Here is a 22,595-nt window from a genome sequence, read left to right as displayed (position 1 = left end):
CTTTTTGTTTTTAGGATTTTAGAAAAATAAATTATATGACATAAATCTACATACAATTCTTTTGAATATTTAAAAAAAAAATTGAAAAATATGAAATTTTCATCAAATTATGGTGGTCATACACCTGATGTTTTGAAAATATACTTTACTGTTAGTTAAAAATTAATTAAAAATATATATATTCAATAAAAAAATAAGAAAAAATATTCTCATCAATATTTGGTGTCTTAGGTATCATTTTCCAGAAGGATTTGCAAAAATTCATTTATTTGCATCAAAAAAGGGTGGTCGTACACGTGTGGTATGGTCCTGAAACAAGCATTTTGAAAAACTAGTTTTTAAACATGCCTACTAAAAAGGAATTTCTAGCATGTGGGTATTAAAATAAATCACATATTTGAAAAGTAGACTCCAAGAACTACATTTTCTATTACTAAAGTTTTTTGAGATTCAATCTCTAAGTGCATCAAATTTTGAGATCAATCGACATAAAATTTGAAAAACAGAGAAAACACTTCCACTTTTTGCCCAAAAGTGGGACTCAACTTCTTGCAGCCACCCCATTGCACTCTAATTGGCCCGCTCTTGGGAGCAGGTTGCCATAGGTGCCTTGCTTCCTCCAATATAGCCTTAAAACCTAAGATCCAAAATGGAGATGAGAAGCTAGGATGAAATTCTAAGTAGGGTTGGATCAAGAATGCCAAGCACAAAAGGCCAAGAACGCTAAAATAAGGCCTAAACAAGCAAGAAATTGCATAGGGATGCAATTTAAGATGCTACAATATTATTTTTAATATAATATTTATAATATTTCATAACATATGTAATATTAGAATATTATTAAATATTTTGTTATAAATATTATAATATAATATTGAACATATTTCATTAAAAATTAATAATATTTAATGTCATACATGTTGCATACATACATATAAACCTTATTTTCAAATTTAATGAGCTTTGTTACAAATTCAAACCTTATTTTCAAATTTAATGACGCATGTAATGATGCATGTTCTTTATTTTATTTTTATTTGTCACAATCTAATATTTACTTTTATATTTAGTGAATGCATGTGCCAACTACTTTTGTCTTCTTTTGGTAGGTGTGGTAACTTGGAGTGACCTGAAGTTTTCGCCTTGTGTGTGAGAAATAATGACTTGTAAAGTGATTTGGTGTGAATGGCTCATCGATATTTCGCAAATTAGGCCTAAGGGCCTAATTTTTTTTTCCATTGCTTTTGTCATCACATGGTGGAATCGACGACTTGATCTGGTTGGTGACTGATTTTCTTGAAAGGCAATAACACACTAGATAAACTTTGCCTTCACTGTTGTTGTGTTCTTGCCAGGCAACAACGTGGAAACAACTTACCAATTTCGTCTTTGTTAGTCTACAAGATTCCTCTTTGTTTCTTATAAGAATGAAATAAAAATTGCAAATAGATTGAGCTTAATAATATTATAGCACTTCAAATAAATGATCACTTACATTTAGATTCTCAGATAGTAGCACTAGTAATCAATAATGTAGCAATGGTTGTTCATGTCTATAAGTTGGCTATTGATCTGAATTGAGAGCTGGAAACCAACCAAATTGTGTAAAAACAAATTTAATCTTTAATACAATTTTATTACAATCCATATTTGGTAAATTTAGCAGGAATTTTAAATGGTATGCAGATATTTGGCGAATCCCACTTAATTCTAACATGTCTAATGGAAATGTAGGGAGAATCAAACCTCGACAAAATATATACGTTGTAATTTACTAGGTGATTATGGATAGTCGATTGGGATGGGCTTATAATAGAATTGGTGAAATCAATCCTCCCACAACTTTGAATGATTAATGGTATTGGTGAACACTGTGGAGAGTTAAGATACACTTCCGAAAATACTGAGGCAAATTGGGTCCTCATGCAAATTGAACTATTGATGGTTATTGGTGAATATGGTACTGAATTAAGGCACACTTTTGAAATTGCAAGAAAAAATATTAAATAGATTGTTGTGAAAACATAAACTCTATTGGCAAAAAATTTAAATCGTTACAAATAATTAGTATAAATAAAGGTGAATTGATGCATTTGACTGAAAATTGATAAATTCGGGATGATCTGGTCATCCTATTTGGTCCAACTTATTCATCAATTTTGAAATGCCGATATAAAATATTCCCCAGTTGGAAAATATTCACCACTTAAGTTTTTTTTGTATAACATCTTTAGACATAGATTAACAACATATCCAAATTACATTAATAGATATACAACGTAGAAGATACGCGATGAAAATATCTCAGCACAACTACATAGAAAACTTATCATCTCTTATACCAATAAGGCACTAATAACAACCAAGGCATGTCGACATCAAGACAAAACATAAACAACTCATTCTGATCAACCTTGCAACAACCTTATCTCTCCAATTTATAGAGAAAAGAAGAAAAGTAATTACTCCTAGTAAGGCGTACACAATCACTTTAATGTCGGGGCATACACTTTAATTGCTCTTTGCTTTTTATCTTTCATATATTTTAAGTTAAAATTTTATGTATATATTGGCAGGATATTTGTGAATGGTTTCATAATGGAAATTCTAGTTCTTAGTAGATCTTATAATTTTTTAGACTTGCTCAAATTTTTATTAATTAGTAGGCTCTTATCATCATTCTCTTGCTATTTATCTATCTCATTCTCTTTGTCTCTCCCAAACTCTCAACCTATCTATTTTACTATCTCTCTCCTTCTCCTTCTCTACCTCTCTCTATCTCACTCTCTCTTCTCTCCCCAAGCTCTAGATGCTATATTTTCTCAAACTTAGTTGAATTTCAATCACTAAGCTCTTATTATCATCCTCTCTCTATCTCTATTTCACTATCTTTTTCTCCCTCAATATCTAGACCTATCTCTCTTCCTATCACTCTCCCTCTCCCCCTCTCTTCCCCTCTCTCCCCCATCTCACTATCTCACTCTCTCCTCTTTCCCCAAGCTCTAAAACTTTCTCTCTCACCCTTCTTTGAATCTCCACTCTCTTCTCTACCTACCTCACACACATTCTTTCCTCTCTATGTCACATCTCTCCCCTATCCCCACCTCTCTCTCTCCTTGCCTCTCTCTCCTTATCTCTATCTCCTTTCTCACTCTCCCTGCATACATCCCCTTACTCCTTCCATACCTCTACTTATCTACATACCTCTCCCTCTCTTTCTCCCTTTCTCTCTATCCTACCCTCCCATGCTCCTTCTCTACTTATCTCATTCTCACCCTTTCCCTATCTACTTACCTTTATCTCCCATATCCCTCTCTCTAAATACCTTCATTTATTTACATCAATTTCCCTCTCTCTCACTCCCTACCTTCTAGCCTCTCTATTTCTCTTTATCACACTCTCTTCATCTCCCCTAAGCTTTATATCTATCTCTCTCCCTATCACCACCCCTCTATCCCCTCTCTATCTAACTCTCTCCTCTACACCTTAAGATAGACCCCCCCTCTCTCTCTACATACCTCCTCCTCACTCCCTTCCCACATCTATTTTTTACATATCTCTCCTTCCATCCTCTCTCTCCCCTTTTATCTCTACTTATATCTATCTCCTCTTCCTCTTTCTATACATACCTATCCCTCCTTCCCTATCTACTTCTATTTCTCAATATAAATATCCCTCCCACCCTCACTCTTCACACTTGCATTGCTCCCTCCTTCCATCTCTTCACCTCTCTAATTATCCATATATCTCTACTCTCTATCTCCTCTCTCTATCTAGCCATCTATATTCCCTCTTACTTTCTTTATCTCTCCTCTCCCTCTTTCTACCTACCTCTCTTTCCATCCCTCTCCACTATTATTCTCCCTAAATATCTACCTCCATACTACTATTTATCTCACCTCTATCTCTCTCCCCCTACCTCTTCATCCCTTTCTCTCCCTCCCTCCCTCCCTCCCTCCTTCCCTCTCCATAGTCTCTCTCTCTAGCTACTTTTCGCTATCTATCCTCCCTCGCTTCAACTCTCTACACAAGTAGTTAGAGAGAGAGAGAGGGAGTAAGGAGAGGGGGAAAGAGAGAGTGTGTGAGCTAAGATAACTAGTAGTATGGAGGGAAGGAGGTAGAGTGTTAGCGGAGATAAAAGTAGAGAGGGATGGAAATAGAGGTAGATAGAGAGAGGGAAGATAGATGGATAGTGGGAGAGGAAATAAATAGAGAGAGGAAAAGGGGAGATAAAGAGTAGAGATAGATGGATAAGTAGAGAGGTATAGAGAGGGATGGAAATAGAGGTAGATAGAGAGAGGGAAGATAGATGTAACAAGAAAGATTTATTAAGAGAAATAGAGGTAACAAGAAAGAGGTATCTATAGAGAGAGGGAGAAGGGGTTAGATATAAGTAGAGATAAAAGGGGAGAGAGAGGAGGAAAGGATAGCTATAAAGAAAAATAGAGAGAGAGGGGGGGGTAATGGTGAGAGTGAGATAAGTAGACAAGAATGGAAGGGTAGGTAGGGAGGGAGTGAAGGGATGTATATAGGGAGAAATAGGAGATATAGAGAAGTAGTGAAAGGGAATGAGAGAGAGGTGGGGAGAGGGAGAGAGAGGTGAGATAGAGAGGAGAAAATGTATGTGAGACAGGTAGAGAAGAGAGGGGAGATATAGAGAAGGGTGAGAGAGATAGGTTTAGCACTTGGCGAGAGAGGAGAGAGTGAGATTGTGAGATGGAGGAGAGGGAGAGTGATAGAAAGAGAGATAGGTCTAGAGATTAAGGGAGACAAAGAGAGTGAAATATCCTCATAGTGGAGAGTGATACAACTATATAGAGATATGGTAGGCAAAAGAGTCTCATAGAGCATATATAGTAGGTTACAGCCTGGGATCTTCACTATGATAGTATGATGACCATGCTTTGTGTTGATAAGGAGATACATTACTAGTGCAGATTATGTGAAAAATTTGTCCCTCTAGAGAAAAGAGCAGGTAGTTATGTAGAGAATTCCCATGCCAAATCTAGACGGGGTTGAACAAAGAGTGTAAATATGATGGGGTCACCTCCTCCATGAGGACCACCAAGTGGGTCAATGGGAGCAAGTCCATCAGGTAGCCATCAGCCTAGGCTGACAACTTCTAAAGGCGATTGTTCCTAGATTTGAGGACATGTACAATCAGTTTTTATATGACCACTTGAGATATATCTTTTGATTCATGATATCATTGTACACTTGGTCAATATTTCTTTTGATGAGTTGTATGATATCCAGTTGGCAAACTATTACACATGTTTATTATGGATAGATGCATGCTTTATTTCATGCCTTCTAGATGAACAATTTTTTATGGTGATTTCATGATAATGTTTTTATGCAATCTACAATGTCATACTTGGTCTTTGTCACAAATTCATACCTTATCTTTTCTTTCTCAAAAATTGATATTTAAAGATATTTAATGATGCATGTTCTTTGACACAAATTAAAACCTTATCTTTTATATAGTGATGCATGTTATTTGTCACAAATAAACCCTTACATTTTCTTTATCATAAGTGAGAAAGGCATTTGTCATGTGCAAAGGGAGAACTCAAAAACTATAGAAGCAAAGTAATTCTATGTAGGAAAAAAGGTAGATAGAGAGTGTGAAGTGTGTAAAGGAAAATATGTAGAAAATAAGAATAGAGGAATACATTGGAAGGATACAATAGAAGGTAGGGTGCATGGGAATAATCAGAGAAGAATAAAATATGGAGAATAGTTCCAATAAATAGGGTAGAAAATAGAGCTATACAATGATACAAAGAGTTGACTGGTTGCTAATAAATTATATCTACTTATATTTTCATGAATTCGAAAAAGATTTCATTTTGTGTTTGGAACTTTCACATTGTGTTTTACCTTTTATTTATTGATACAACATCTCTCAACTTGAAAACAAATTCTTTATTACTGTCTTAGGTATTTGAGTTTTTGGAATTGGTTGCATAAGGAAGCATTATTGTATCAATTTCCCTCCCACAACAAATGTTGCCTCCATTTAATTTTTATTCTATATCTCCAACCATAAATTTAACTCGAGTACTAATGTTAACCCTATCCCTAAATGTAAACCTAATTGTAAACCTCACCCTAAACACAATTCATTAATACCATAATCATAATTCTCTCTCTAAATTCTAAACTTAATTATATTTCTAATGCTAATTCAAACTCTTAGCATAACCCTAACTCTAACCCTAAATATAACCCTAATCCTAACCCTAACCTTAATCTTAACTCTAATCCATCTAATATCTTAACCATACTTCTATATGGAACTATAACCCTAATAGAAACCCTAATCATAATTCTATTTCCAAGCATAATGCTTACTCTAATAAAAAACATTAATTTGACTCTAATGCTAAATTGAATCTTGTTTTTATATCCAATCCTAATCTAAACTCTAACCTTAATTAAAAATGATTCCCACCTTAACTCTATTTCAAACATTTTCCTTATCATAACCTCTACCCTTACACTAACCCTAATTGTAATCATATTCCTAACCCTAATTTTATAAAATTATTATTATAATGGTAAAAATAATATTATTTTAAATTAATTAGTAATATATTATTATAATATAATATTTTTAATTTTTAATAAAATATACATAATAATATTGTTGGCTTGATGATGATGTTATTAATGTAATAGGTTGATTGATGACTTGTTTTGTGTTGTCGTTGATGAAAACCATGTTTTTTAGTCATCTAAGTCATTTAGTCCAACAGGTAAATCCTACCCGGTAGTGGAGTCGGTTAAACAGAGAACTGATAAATAGGACAATCAATTGGTAAACAATGACAAAGCTATGTTCAAGTGACTGGTACGGGAGATCGGTGAAGAGTTAAGTGTTGTGGTTTGGTATGCATGTTTATAACATTGATATGAGCCTATGACTAGAACCGCATCAACAGATTTAGAGTAAGGAGCGAGTTATGATCAGAAGAACAATTAACTGATATAGCAAAATTACTTAGATCAGTAAACCAGTACACATAATGTTATGTTTTTGTGATGTGTTATGTTTTGCTGACATAAGGAAAGCATGATGAGCAAGATTGACTAGATTCAATGAACCTAGGAAATTGTTCCAAGGGTTCTTAGCCGACTTAGCAGAGTTGTTTATGAAAAGGAGTATATTGTGTGATGATGTATGAGATATGAGATCTATAGTGTGAATTTGATTGTGCGGTGGAAGAAGAAAATTTGTTTTCACATTTAGTCGGTGTTAGAAGTAGAGCTAAAGTGGATCTAATCAAGCACATAGGTGCTAACAACAAATTAGTCACTTGTTGTTCCCTAATAGTTGTAGCAAGATAAAATCCTTTAACCAGGTCACTCCTTAAAGGGTGTGGTAGGATCCTCATGGGTTCGAAGGTTAAATCCTTTAATAGGGTGGTACATTAACTTATTTTTTCAAATCCCAATAACTTTGGTAGCTCCTAATAGGGCTAGTTCTAACATGCCTTATTGTAATAGCTCTTAATTGAGCTAAGACACTCTTAACCGGGTGTGCTCCTAATAGAGAAATTGTATGACCTTAACCAGTCAAATCTCTATTTTGTAGATAGTTGATCTTTGTGGGTACTAATTCCAACTATGTTTTTTTCCATTTGGGTTTCCACGTGAAAATTTATTGTGTTATGTGTTGCATTCTCTATTGGATGTTTGCTTATGTGGTTGTATACCTTCCATGCCTATTGATTTTAAAGTGGATAAGAGGTGTAATAAGATTTATAAGGTTTTTGCTTGCACTGATCTAGCCCCCCTCTTAGTGCCTTATAAGTTTATCAATTGGTATCAAAGCCTGATTCCCTTAAGGCTTAACTCCTTGGCAAGGATCCATAAGGATAACATGGGGGAAGGAATGAGTTATAGGGAGCCTTCTAACTAGCTTACATAATCTAAAGAAGCCCTAGGTGAGTTAAGGGTCAAGTACAAAGCTTCATTGGCTAAGAGGAGAGAGTTGGTTTAGTAATTGTTTGAACTTAGTGAAAGTAGTTCATTTGAGGAAGCAAACATTGATGCATTGGTTAATGAGGTGGAAAAGCTAAATGATGATAAGTCAAATCTAAGGAGAGATTTGGAAGCCCTTACCATTAGGATGAGTCAAGAGTTGGAAGCCAGAAGGAGTACTGAAGACAAAATCAAAGAGAAGGATCATGAGATTTTTAAGCTGAAACAAGTAGGAACCCTGACTGCATATCTTCAAGAGGAAAAAGAAAAAAAAGAAGAAGTAAAGGCTGATCTAGACATGGCTATGTCTCTTAGAGAGAGTCTTATGAAGAAGAATGAAGATATTACTAAGGAGTTGGTTGATGCTAATGAGATATTGGCTAAATACAACAAGAGCTCTACTATGCTTGATGAGCAGATTTAGTCACTGAGGTAGAAAGGAGAGACACAAGGCTTGGGATACACAACATTTGAGAAAGGTGAACCATTTGGTACAAAGCACACCATGCATGAAGATAAATTTGCACCTAAGACAAAGAAAACGACTAGTAAGAAACCCTACAAACCAGTATGCTTTAATTGTCATAAGGTAGGTCATACTGCTAATGTTTGTAGAAACAAATTATCTAGTTATTTTAATGGTTATAGGCCTAATTCTTATCAAGGATATAAGCCTAGAAATTTTAATGGTTATTGCTAAACTGCAACAAGTATGAGCATAGAGTTGTTAAGTGTAGGTCTGGTATGATGAATTAGAGATCTTTCATGAAACAGAGATCTAATGGTGAATGGAAGAAATTTAAATTTGGACAACTATTCATAGGTTTGTTTATCTATTTCCAAAACTCCTTTCCCGATATCGATGGTTTACTATGGTCAGAAGGTACATCGACAATGTTACAAATCAAGAACAACATCAAGATGATTGGAAATGAGTTTACAATGGTTATTTGGGGATATTTTAAAGACTTCTAGAAGAGGATGCATACTAGAGAATGGATACTAGAACAAGTTGTCAAAAGGTATGAAGATACTATTTGTTTCATGGTGCACACTAACACATGTCAGATGAAGGCAGCAAGCCCTAGGACATCATGGGTGATGCCCATGGGTTATGAAGTTGAAGCTGATATACTAATTGCTTATGCTGATCATTTATTATCACAACCGGTAGACCCTAATGCAACAAGGTTTGGAACCTTCAAAGAAAAATCATTAGAAGTTCATGGTGAGTTAGCAAAACTGGTTATTGCAAAGAGGGTCATAAAAGAAGAGCAATTTGTTGTTGAACAAGGATTTACAAAAGAGGTGATTGCAGAGGCTAGAGCTAAGTTTGAAGCAAGGAAGGTTGAATCCTCTAGTGCACCAATCGGTACCAGCACCGGTAGACAAACAAGAAGTACAACTGCTAAGGAGAAACCTTCTAAAATTCAATTCAAAAGAAAGGGGAAAGAAATCAATCCTCCTACATCTAAAGCATCGGTAGTCACCAGTAAGAGGAAGAAGGAGAAAGCAAAGAGATTTGTTGATGAAGAAGAAACATAGTCTAAAGGTGAGAAGAAAGCACTTATAGCTAGTGGAAAGAAATCTAAGGTTGTTAGAGCATTTGCAGTCAAATCTGTAAAATAACTGGTAACTAAACCTAATCCTTTTGAAAAATTGATAGGTAGAATTAAGGAATATGGTATACTAGCTGGTTTGAATAAACTTTATGACAAGTTTGGTGAAGAAGAACAAAGAACAAATACCAAATTCTTTGTACAATAAGTTAGATGCAAGATGGCAGGCTGCACTAAAACAAGACAGGGTGATTATTGAATCTGTTCTTGTAAGTTTACAACCAAAAGCCTCAAAGGAGGATTTTCAAAATATTCTTTTGAATTCAAAACCATTCGAAGAAGAAGAAGAAGAAGAAGAAGAAGAAGAAGAAGAAGAAGAAGAAGAAGAAGAAGACATCTCCACCAGTAAGGATAAGGACAAAGAAGAGGAAGATACCAAATTAAATGCTCAAGTTGATGATGTACATGTGACTAAGCCACCAGAGAAAGATGTAGAAATGACAGAGTAACCAATGAATGAACAAATAGAAAATGTTCAAACCACTGAGTCATCAGAAGCAAAAGAGCCACTAGTGAAGGAAAAGGAAAAGGAGAAGGAAGAGGAGAAAATTGAAGCAGATGAGAATGATAAACAAAAGACACCAAAGAAGCAGAAAGAAGAAGGCAGAAGAATCAGAACACAAAGTGACCCCCTAGTCACTTACTTCTAAGAAAATAGTTGATGATGATGAAGAAGATGATATTGTATCTATACAAGGACCAATCAACATGCACATGCTAAGTCCAGTTGAGTTGATGGAGATTGCATTTGCCATGCAATCTAAGGCACAAAATAAAATAATGAAAGGTCAAAGAAAAGAACCTCAAACAATTTAGGTTGTAGTTGATATTTTATCCAATATACTACCAGAGACTGATATTGACAGTCTTCCTACACCTATTGACAAACTAGAACAACTGGTAAATTCAGTTGGTGAACAAATGAAGAGTTTGGAGGAAGTTGTTATTAAAAATGTGGAAACAAAATATGAAAAGAGAAGAATTGAACAATTGATGAAGGTCATTGATAAAGACGGAGTAGGTTTGACTATAAACAAGGACCTAATAAAAGAATCCGACTAATACTACAACTAATACACAGCCGACTACTTTTGTCTTCGGCTGATTTTCTTGTTGAGTTCTTGCCGGGAAACAACGTGGAAACAACTTACCAATTTTTTCTCCACTCGGTCAATGCTTTATGGGCTATTTCTATCCCCATACTCCTTTACCTCTTCAACTGCTCAATTCCTTTGTTTTCGACCGTGGAGGGTTTGTAGCATATCCAGACTATCAATTTTGTGTCAATGGCTTCCACTTCGACATCTGGTCGAGGAGAAGAGGAACGCGATCCGTTTTTGGTACTTGAACCTCCCAACAAAAAGATCAAATCTTCCTTGACTGCAAAACAGTATGATGTGTTCATTAACCATCGAGGCCCAGACACTAAAACAGATCTGGCTCTGCCGCTTTATAATTCTCTACAACAAGCTGGGATCCGGACATATGTAGATGCTCCAGAGACTGAACTGGGAGATTATTTTCCTTCTGCCATAAAGAATGCCATATCCTCTGCCACACTACACATAGCCATCTTGTCGCCGCGATATGCAGAGTCTGCTTGGTGTTTAGCTGAGCTATCTTTGATGTTTCAAACCAGGGCTAGAATTATTCCCGTGTTTTACCGAGTCCAGCCTTCAGACTTCCGCTACATAAAAAATGAAGTTGCAGATGCATTTAGAAAGCACGAAGAGAAGGAGAAGGAGGAGGGCAGATATACTAAACATGACATTCAACAGTGGAAAGAATGCCTGGAGAACGTTTCAGGAATCAAGGGCTACGAAATCAAGGAACAAAATGAGTAAGACATCTTCATTCGCTTTCCATCCACACATTTTCTCTATATTTGCTTAAGTTTTCTTTTCTAAAACTTGTTTGATTAATCTAAAGATTGTTTTGTATTTATTATTTTAGCTTTAGTACTTCGCCGTAGAGAAAACGTTGGATAAGAAAGACTAAAAATGGAACAAGATTATTTTCCTAATTCTTACTTGGTTTTGCTCTTTTTTAAAGGAAGGAATGCCAAATCGGTATGAAATTCAATTTAGAATAAAAATAGAAAATAGTTGGATTGGTGGAAATGAAGACGTCTTTCGTTCTGTGCTGCCAAAAATGTTATTACTAAAATTCTGGATTTCATTTTAACAAAATTCTGTGTAAATAAGGAAGAGGGAGGAGCTTAGGGATTAACGATGTTCAAATTTCTAATGAAATTATGTTGCCTAAGTTGGTGTGGATTAACGATGTTCAAATTTCTAATGAATTCATATTTTGAGATCCAAATATTTCGATGCTGCTCGTTTTTTTCAAATTCACTAAATTCGACTATTGCAAAGTATTTCACAGTCCTTTTTGATAATTTCATCTCAAGTGTTGTTTAGAGTACTTGTATGATTTGAATATCTGGAGAGTTTTTTGTTTGGCCTTTTTGCTACTTAGCAATGGCTCCTCTCTTTACAGACTTCCCATCCATCCCTTTCTGAAACCTGAATCTTGCATTGGGATTTCTGGTTGGAAGTTTCTTACAATTAGAGGATTAATTGGAAATATCTTCACTTTCCTATAGGCATGATCTGTAATTGAAGCTTACAAATTAAATTGTGCTTAATTCAAATTAGAGATTTATCTCAATTGCAAATAGAATTGTGTGGCTATGTCTTTTAATGGTTGAAATACAGAGTTCGGTTCACTTAATCAGCTACAACTTTATGACATTAACTAATTACTTCAATTTCACAATTAAAACATAACAAAGCAATTAAAACAAAAATGGAAAGAATAAGAAAGAATTGTAAGACAAAAGAGAAGAAGAGAGATCACGAGCTTGATAACGGAGTTCGCTCAATATGAGCTACATCTCTAGGTCCGCTTCTCAAAGTAGGACCGCTTTATTGATGGCGTCAAGCATTAATCGCCTTATTACATCATCCAAGCTTTTAACCTGCGCCAAAAATTCTCTCACAGTCTCCTCTTGCACCTAAAGACACTCGACTAAGATCTTCCTAAGTTCTGCTCTCCCACCCAAATTAAAGTTGTGCCTCCTAGGCAAAGGTGGCTAATTGGATCTTCGAAGCATCATCAGTAAACCTCTGAATCCTGCAATAAACTTCAAGTTGTTTTATCCAATTATCAAGTTTCTCTGCATTCATTTCTCCATTATATGTTGGCAATTCAAATTTAACATGAAGCTTTAACAAAGGTGAATTAGATTCTAGTTTCACAGGTTGTTTCTTCTTTGAAAAAGAAGCAGACGAAGAAGATGAAGAGGATGGAGATGGAGGTTCAGGAGGGTCACTACCACCTCCTACTCCTTTACCTTTGTCATCTTTTGTATAGGATTCACCTTCCTCCTTCTTCTTTCTTTCCTTGCCTTCCTTTTTCCTCTTCATGTCCTTGTACAACTCTTCAACCATCATCTTCATGTCTAGGAATGCTTTACGAAATTGTTCTTCATTCTCAATGAGTTCAGGACTAACACATTTTCCTTCTTCCGGTTGTGCCATGGTTGACCTTCGAGTATCTTGCCTTGATATGATCTCTAGATTAAACTCTTCAAGTGCACCTTCTCCTTGCTTTAATTTCAACCTGGTTAACATCCACCACTTGCAAGTTTTCCTGTTAAACTACTTTGACACCAATTTGATATGTAATTGAAGCTTACAGATTAAATTATGCTTAATTAAAATTACAAATGTATCTCGATCACAAATGGAATTGCATGGCTATGTCTTTTAACCATTGAAATACAGAGTTAGGTTCACTTAATCAGCTATAACTTTATGGCATTAACTAATTACTTCAATTTCACAATTATAACCTAATGAAGGAATTAAAACAAAAATGGAAAGAATAAGAGAGAATTATAAGACATAAGAGAAGAAGAGAGATCACAAGCTTGATAACAGAGTTCGCTCAATATGAGCTACATCTCCGGGTCCGCTTCTCATTGTAAGATGACTTTATTGATGACACCAAACATTAATCACCTTATAACATCATCCAAGCTTTTAACCTACACCAAAAGTTCTCTCACAATCTCCTCTTGCACCTAAAGACACTCGCATACTCTCCTGCTCGGGTTAGGCTTCAATTGCCTCTTAACCCAATTACACTAAAAGGTATTACATTTTGACAAATGTCTTCAAGACTTCTATTCTCCAATTTCCTCTCAAAAGAAATTCTAAGTCTCCAATATCAAGACAGTCCAGTTTCTTATGTTGTATTATACTCCGGCGTATATACATTTCCTTCAATAAAAAAGTTTTTAAATTTATAATTGAAAAAAAAATCTCAATTACTAACAACCCCATTTTAATTACATTTTTGTTTTTGCTTTTCCTATTTTCAGTGATCTGAAGAAGCTGTGTGATGATGTCGTGTCTGCCGTGGTTAAGGAAAAGCAAAAGAGAAAAATTCTTTTCCAAGTTGCAAAATATGAGGTGGGAATTGATGAGCTTGGGAAAGATTTCTACAGCCATTGCCAGAGAAATGGACAGATGAGAGATAAAATAATTGGCATCTTTGGAATGGGAGGGTCTGGCAAGACCACTCTCGCCAAATATTTGTTCAATCACAAACATTCAGAATTTAGTGGATCAACTAGTTTGTTTGATGTGCGGGAAAACCATGTCAGAGGTAAGCTGACTTCTCTGCAAAGTAAGCTTCTCAATGATTTGGAAGGAAAAAGGAATCAGCATAAATTTCGTAGTACAGAAGATGGAATTGCTGTTATCAAGGATTACCTTCAAAAAAGCTCAGAATTAAAGTTCCTTGTGCTTCTAGACGATGTTGATCATCAGACTCAGTTAGATGCCCTATTGCCCACAGATGCTCTCACTCACAACAGTCTGGTGATTGTCACGACCCGGGATGAGAGGCTTCTTATACAGACCGGAGTCAGAGTCCGTTATAAGATGAAGGAAATGAATCCACAGCTTAGGAGAGAGCTCTTCTGCTGGCATGCGTTTCATAGAAAATCTTGTAAAAGTGGATTTGATAATTTGGTAGACAGCTTTGTCCAAGTGTGTGGAGGATTACCACTTGCTCTTCAAGTAATGGGCGGGCATGTTTTTGGCAGTGACAAAGCTTATTGGGAGTTACAATTAAATGTTGCTAAGGAGGCAAGAGTACACAAAGACATAAAACATAAGCTAAAGATAAGCTATGATGCTCTGCAAGAGGAGGAGAAACAGATATTTATGGATGTAGCATGCTTTTTCATAGGGGGAGATGTGAACAGGGCCAAAAGTATATGGAGGGCTTCAGGGTGGAGAGCTGAACATGGACTTCAGACTCTCAAGGACAGATGCCTTGTTGAAGTGGAAACTTGTTTAGATCTACAAGACTATCAGGATTTGAAATGCCATTATGAGCCAGAATTTATTTTGAGAATGCATGACCACCTCCGTGACTTAGGGAGAGAAATGGCAGATAATGAAACGAGCCATCCTCGTCGGCTGTGGCGTCCTGAAGATCGTGTATGTTTTCTTCGTGGTCTTAATTCATGTTCCTAGTTGAAAATGGTTTATTTTTTTAAACTGATACAACATTTACGAATAACTTAGAATGACAATTTTCTAACTGCAAAGAAATTTGAATTCAGATTGATGTGAGCGAAGTCGAGGGAATCCAAGACATCCATCCTGACTCCGAAGGAAAAAGTTTCAGATGTTTCGCGCATGACCTTATAGGTGCTGATGCCCTTGATATAACATATTTTCTGGGGAGTTCAAAGACATCAACTTCTTTACAATGGCTTCAACTTCACTCTAAGCAGAAAGAGTATTCATCTATTCCTGAATGCATTCCTCTACAGAATTTGCACACTTTAAGTCTTCAAAGAGTATTACCTACGATATTGTGGCAAAGGGATGACCAGGTAAAAGCTTTGTTTTGATCAAAAATTTAATTTTGTTAGCATCAGCAATTAGTTCGTTCTTGTAAGATTTAAATCATTGAAAAAAATTATCAGTTTGAAACAAAGTGATTGTAAATTCCAGGTTTCACTCAAGTTGAAAGAGCTATATTGCAACTTTTGTTGGACATTCTCAGACTTCAAAAATGATGCGTTTATGCCACATTTAAACGAACTGGTGAGTTCGTTCGGAACTCTCAAACATCTGGAGTATTTGCACCTAGAAATAGACAAGTTTGACTCAGTCTTGAATATCGAATGGAATTTGTTGCTGAAATCTGTAAGAGAACTCACCAATCTGAAAACTTTAAAGCTGGTATTATCTGCTGCTGTAGAAGGGGAAATTGCTTTAAGCAACAGGGGAGAGACAACTGACGATCGGTTTTGTATGAGAAGCCTTGAAGCCATATCTCTGTGTAAGGTAGGGAACACAAGAAAGGTCTCAATTCATGGAAAGTTCTGTCCCACCTTGAAATCTCTTAAGCTTTGTTCTATGAGAGATCTAAGTGAAGTGGATTTAACAGGGGTAACCACACTGCAATGTCTTGTGCTGTTCCGCTGTAAAAAGTTGACAAAAGTGTTGAGCAATTATGTGCCAGAACTTGAAATGGTCCACATAAAATTATGCCGGACTATGACAGAGTTGCCAAATTTTGGGCATGTCAGTTGTCTCAAGAGGATCTATATTAGCCGCTGTCGGGATCTACAGGATATATCAGCAATTGAAAGATTGAAGGGACTGGAGAGGATATGGATTGCTTATTGTCCAAAGCTGAAGAGTATAAAAGCTATTGAACAATTGAAGGGGTTGAGAAGAATCTGGATTGAGGAATGTCCACAGCTGGAGGGTGTAATTTGTTTTAAAGAATTGAAGGAGTTGAAGAGAATCTTCATCGGGGGTTGTCCGAAGCTGCAGAATATAAGGGGTATTGAAGAATTGAAAGGACTGAAGGAGATGATGATTGCAGTCTGTCCTATAATAAGTGTCGTTGAAAGGTTGCAGGTATTATTAAACACAGAATGTGTAGCTTCTCATTAGTTGCCGATTATTTCCTTTTAATTTAGTCGCTCTGTTGCGAATTTTTTTTAATTTATGAAAAGATTGCATCTGAATAAAGTATTTGTAAATGTCCTGTTTTGAATTTTGAAAATAATTTATAGTGAGCACTGTGATTTCAGAGATTGCCGTCGGGGCTTACAATTCTAGCAGGGAGATGGACGCCAGATCGGGAAGGACTTGACTCCAAATGGACATCGCTCATGTCAGATCTAAAAAAATTGGGGACACATTGTTTCTGTGAAATAGATTTCTTTAGTAGGGGACAGGTACAGGAGAAGATCCATTCGTTTCATAAAACCCAGCATTCGGTCAGTAGAATCATCTGTTGCGCTCTCTTTTCGGGGGATGTTTACATAGGGAGCGAAATTTTGATTAGGAGGTGGTTGGTTGACCTAGGTGATGATGGTGCATTTTTCTCATTTCGTGATGGCGGATGGACGATATGTACGTGCGTGGTTAATGAAGAAAGGCTCTCAAAATCTGACTCCTGGATGCCCCTAATTGATGTACTAATAAAAGGGTTTATAATGGGAGTGGAGGCAGGTGAAGAAAGGAAAACCATTCACATATTGCAAACCATATTTGCTCAACAATACGTTAACAATGGCGACTATTCTAATGCGGAGTCTCCTGATGGCGACTACTTTGATGGCGAGTATCGAGCTATGGATTTTGATGATTTGACCGAGTATGTTGATGACGATGAAGAAGATGGTGGCGATGATGATGATGATTAATGATAATGTAACTGAGTTCTAGTTGAAAAATGAGATTATGGATATCTTAAAGAATTAGTATTTTTCTTTTTAAATTGAATGGGACAGTGTAAAATGATTTTTTTATTGGTTAATCTTTTTATATTTTAAAAAGTTAGTATTAATATATTTGATTAGGTTAATTTGATATTGCAATTAATTAATTTTTTATTTAATAAAATTTATTAATTTTTTTAAAATAATAAAACCTCATCATATGAATTATTTTATTTTCATTAATTTTATAGTAAATAAATAAATTATTATTTATATTTTATTTTATTAGTACAAAATATTTTAAATGATAAGTTAAACTAATTAGGTATAATTAAAATAAATATTGGTAGAATTAAAAGTTCGTTACTAAGTGATGTGAACTTTTATAAAGTTTTCTTTTGGTTTAAACTATTAGTGTAATATTTTTCATTACTTTGGATATGTTTATCTTATGTACGACATTGTGCATGTTTATTAAGCTCAATCAATAATGCAATTAGATAATGATTTAAAAAAGAGAAGCATGTAGTAGCAAATTAAAATCAGCAAAAAAATATAGAATACATAGCATTATGATTGTACATGGAGAAATCCTTTTTTGAAAAAATCCAAAAGCAAAGGGATTCTTTAGCTTGTATTAATCATATAAACATCATTACATAATGCAAACCACAAAGTCCTTATATTGATAATATTTTAACATCATCACATTATTTCACTTATAAGCCATAATAAAACCTTTACCTTACCTCTGCAATTTATTGAGCAAAATGGAAAACCCAAAAATAGTTTTCAAAACCTAAGTGCCACCAAACCCATGGTCCAAGGAAAAAATTCATGCCCTCATAATGCACTTAAATTAGTCAATATTGATATCCATTCTCACATGCATCTTTGACCTCATTACTATGGTGGGTGTGCACAGTCCCAACTTTAATGCTCTTCTATGGAGTTTCCAACTCATGTGAAACCCACTTATCATAACATGATCCTCCATACTTGCCTTTATAAATCTCAAGTGCTACATAAAGCAGAGTTGCCCAATAATGTTATGACAATGATGACTATAACCCTTGTCAACTAGCACATGGGGAGAATTATACATATTTGCAAAGCCATCATCAGGCTTATGGACTTTTCCAATGAAATCTTAATGCCTATAGCATCTATAGTTTCTAAAGTCCTATTCTTGTCAAAAGAAAAAAATTGATGAATTTGTATTACACTACTTAATTAATAATTAAATCACTAAAAGGAAGCAATAGTGTAGAAACACTTCCTACATGAACTTTAAGGGGAGGTATATGCTAAAAAAGATCTGAGAATTATAGAAAAGAATACACAAATAAAATTATACCATGACATTGGGAAAAGCATTTTTCGAAGAAAAACCTAACACTACAAGTAAAACCAATTGTATTATTAGACACTAAGAGTTTATAGTGTTGACTCTTAAATCATGTATACACTAAATGAGATACGTTTTGTTTTTTTAAGGTCCTAAGAATTCTAGTATGGTTCACTATTATAGGCATCTCATTATGCTCACATGTATCAGTAATCATCTTTAATAGTTACACCTATCAATATAAAAACCTTAATTTTGGTAATTTCAAGGAGTTATTCCTTCAAACATTTTCCTTATGTTTAATTTCAATAGTCATGAGTATTAAATTATAATATTTAAAAATAAATATACAAATATATTAAAACAACACACAAAAAATAATCTAATATTTTTTTTGTATTTTGAGCCCACTAGATTTTATGTAAGTATTTTTTTCTATTTATTACTACATGATGATATTTCAAGACTATAGTTTAGCAATAATAGTACTAATGAGTTTCATGTATATTTGATAGATGAAGACACAATTTTTAAATCAATTTGACACTTCCTTTTACATAATCTAAAATGAACCTTTCACACCTTACTTTGGTACTCAATAATTGAGCTTATTTTCTCTAATATTATTAATAAGGTTACAATTTATTTGGGTAATTGGTTGTGTATAATCTTTCCTTGCACTACAATTTGAGATCAAAAATCAAAAGTAACTTAAACTATTGATTCGTACACCACAGATGAGCTACATGTCACAAGATGATCTCCTCTCATGTCACAAGATGATCTTGATGATAAAAAATAGCTCAAACTCATTTTTCTTGTGAATTGGAGCTCATCATTAAGAAATTATATTTAACTCTTTGTAGGTTCACTAATTTCTAGATTTAATCATTTTATCTAGTGGGATCCTATGTATCAATGAGCTTTATAAATCCATAGAGGAGTTGTTATTACTATCTAAGTAGAGATGTGATTTAAGAACATTATAAAATAAGGTGATTTCATCCCACTAATACCCACGCATTAAACAAGACTCCTGAAACATATAATGAAGCCTTACTTACTTTTAGATATATAAAGGACTCTGTTATATTTCTTATCCTACTTTGGTATCCTTTTGACCATCATTCCTTTATAGTGCACAAATTATGCATACTACACCAATAATTGACTTATATGGTGCCCCTACTATGTCAATAGTAAGTCATCAAACAACAAATCCCATAAAGGATTCTCCACTAGTTAAATGAACAGATACTTTGACACCCAATCAATTTAAATTTTTTTTGCAATATTGGTGCAAGGCACCTAACACTCCAAGCATGAAATTTTTGTTTTCTTTCAAGTTTGTGTGTTATCTTTGTGATGTAATAATGGATCAACTATTTGGGACTCAGTAGAGCCATGGTTGAGTTGTCCAAGTTTTGGTTTGAGTCATTTGTGTTCAGGATGTTGTCAGCTTGAGAAGTTAGATGCTTAGGTAGTTCACAGGAGAAGTACTCTAGATGAGTGAATTCATGTAATAGGGGTCAATTGTGTTGTTTTTAGGTCTTCTAGAGTGTTTGAGGACCTTCAGGAGTCTTGAAATACATTATAATGCAAAGTTGCATCTTGGAGTCAAAAGATGTAAAAAGTTGTTGAGCAACATTTTGCAATTTCTCGCAAAAGTTGCATTTTTGGTAGATGGCGTGGAAAATTTGGTTGAACCAACTGATCTAACAGCATAAAATCCAAAATTCACTTCATTTGTATGGGTTGGAGGATTGAAAATGCAGGAACAAGTTTTTGGATTGTAAAGCAATCTTGTTTGTCACCATTTTTGACAGTTTTCACTTGATTTCATTGCTTGTACGGTCCAGTACAGACATGATTGTGTAAAATTCATTGTAGGGCATGAGTGTTGATTGAATTTAATTTTCATTAAGTTTTCTTTGTAGGGTTGATTGTCTATAGTTGCATAGATTTCTTCCATTCTTTGGCAACTAGGTGTAAAAACCCTTGCAAGTAGGGTTTAAGGACAAAATGACTCTAACCTAAGCATTCTTTGACGGCACCTATTGAAATAATTAAGAATTATAGGTTAGGGTCTATTTATAGCTTTAGGATAGGATTTTTGGTTTTGCAGGTCCTTGAAGAGGAGATACAATGAAGCTCTAGGTTCATCGCTGGGAGGAGGTGAGTTAGGACAACAAGAAAAGTGTGTTTAAAGAGCACATGGGGATTGGTGCAGGACCAAGTGACACATGAATGGAAATCCCTCAGAGTTCCCTTGAATAATATTACATTGTTTGGAGCAGCAATTTTGACTGCTGAAGAGTTTCAAACCCATCTTGCCAAGTCACCTAGTGAGGCCTAAACCCTCAAAAATAGTACAGCATTGGAAACACCACTTGTACGGATAACCCAAATGCACTTTTTCAGTATTGTCTGTAACTTCCAAAAGGGTACTCTAATCCATGATTTATTTCTAGTCTTGTTTGGGAATTTTACAAACTAAGACCCTAAAACCGCCAAGGGAGGGCTAATGCAATTAGGCCTATTTGAGCTCGGTAGAGACCTAGAAAGGTTAGGAAGCCAAAGCAATGGGTTTGGTGATTCTAAAGCCTCAAAATACTTCAAAGACACCTGGTAGATGCATTGGGAGCCCATTGGAAGTGGTTGTGTGTTGAGATCCTTGCAGGAGTGCTTGGAGCCCTGGAGTGGTGTGTGTGCGTGATTGAGGTGGCAACCTCAAGAAGTGGAGTTGATTGTCCAAAATCATTGGCTATACCTAGGAGGCAATACAAAGAGGTTCAAATCTTGGAGGTCTCATTAACATAAACCCCTACTAAGTGCCATTGGATGGACTTGAGTAGTTGAAGGGTTGAGTAGGACAAGTGACTCAAGAAGGTGTATTGGATCAAGCTTCAAGACTCTCTGCATCAGAGTGGTATCAGAGCCATTCTTTGAAAGATTTGGTGTATGTCAGATTGTGAAGAATCAAAAGAAAGTTCAATTCCTCCAACGACAATGACTCCAGAAGCCATCCGACAGTTGGTAGCAGAGATGATAGAAGCATTGAGAGATGCAGAAGGAAGTAGAGGAACGAGAGAGGTTAAGAAGGAGAAGGGGAAGGTTAAGACAAAATGGGGTGATGAGAGTGATGAAGAAGTGGAAGATGGAGAGGAACCAGCAGCAGTAGCCATGCCTCAAGACCAAAATCTATTCTTGGATGCATTCAAATCCATTTTCAAAGACAACTTGGATGGATTACCCACCTATGGAGTAAATCTCAATGGAGAAGAGTTGTTAGATTGGATAGAGGCCCTCAATAATCACTTTGATTATAAAGAGGTAGCAGAGGAGAAAAGAGTAAATGTGGCCAAATCAAGATTGAGAGGATCAGCATTAGTTTGGTGGAATATGATGCAAGAAGAAAGGATACAAGAAGGTAAGAAGAAGATAACTTCATGGGAGTGTATGAAGATCAGCCTTAAGGCTCAATTCCTCCCAAGGGATTATGAAGTTCAAATCCATAAGAGACTGCAAAATCTGAAACAAAGGGAGTTAGATGTCAATGCATACACTGAGGAATTCCACAAAATTAGTTTGAGGGCTAGGAAGCATGAGAATGAAGTGGAAAAGTTGGTTGAGTACATGAATGGCCTTAGACAGAATATACAAGATGAGATAAGTATCCTCACACTAGAAACTGTCCATAAGTGTTTTCAGTTGGCCCTAAGGGTAGAAGAAAAGATCAAGAGGAGTGAACAAAATCAGAAACATAGGGGAGGTAAGAATTTCAGAGGTAGAGGAACCTTTGGTAGGGGGCAACAATCACGAAGAAATGAAGAGCAACAAGGCCAAGAAGGCAATGGGGACTCTCAGAGAG

The 22,595-nt window shown here is 35.4% G+C and overlaps 2 protein-coding genes across 2 annotated transcripts; both read left to right on the top strand.

Annotated features, from left to right (window-relative positions):
* The first annotated feature begins 10,897 nt into the window (after window positions 1-10,897).
* On the top strand, window positions 10,898-11,455 carry LOC131857495 (toll/interleukin-1 receptor-like protein). The gene has a single exon (XM_059210144.1). It carries the CDS (start codon window positions 10,898-10,900, stop codon window positions 11,453-11,455), a length of 558 nt encoding a protein of 185 aa, XP_059066127.1.
* A 4,235-nt stretch (window positions 11,456-15,690) lies between these two features.
* Window positions 15,691-17,390, top strand: LOC131855924 (uncharacterized). The gene is made up of 2 exons (XM_059210050.1): window positions 15,691-16,567; window positions 16,744-17,390. Exons 1-2 carry the CDS (start codon window positions 15,722-15,724, stop codon window positions 17,359-17,361), a joined length of 1,464 nt encoding a protein of 487 aa, XP_059066033.1. The 5' UTR covers window positions 15,691-15,721; the 3' UTR covers window positions 17,362-17,390.
* Window positions 17,391-22,595: the final 5,205 nt, after the last annotated feature.

The sequence above is a fragment of the Cryptomeria japonica genome, chromosome 8 (genome assembly GCF_030272615.1).
Source record: "Cryptomeria japonica chromosome 8, Sugi_1.0, whole genome shotgun sequence".
Classification (NCBI taxonomy): Eukaryota; Viridiplantae; Streptophyta; class Pinopsida; order Cupressales; family Cupressaceae; genus Cryptomeria; species Cryptomeria japonica.
Note: the sequence above shows the minus strand (reverse complement) of the source record. Positions and strands in the feature narration are given on the sequence as shown.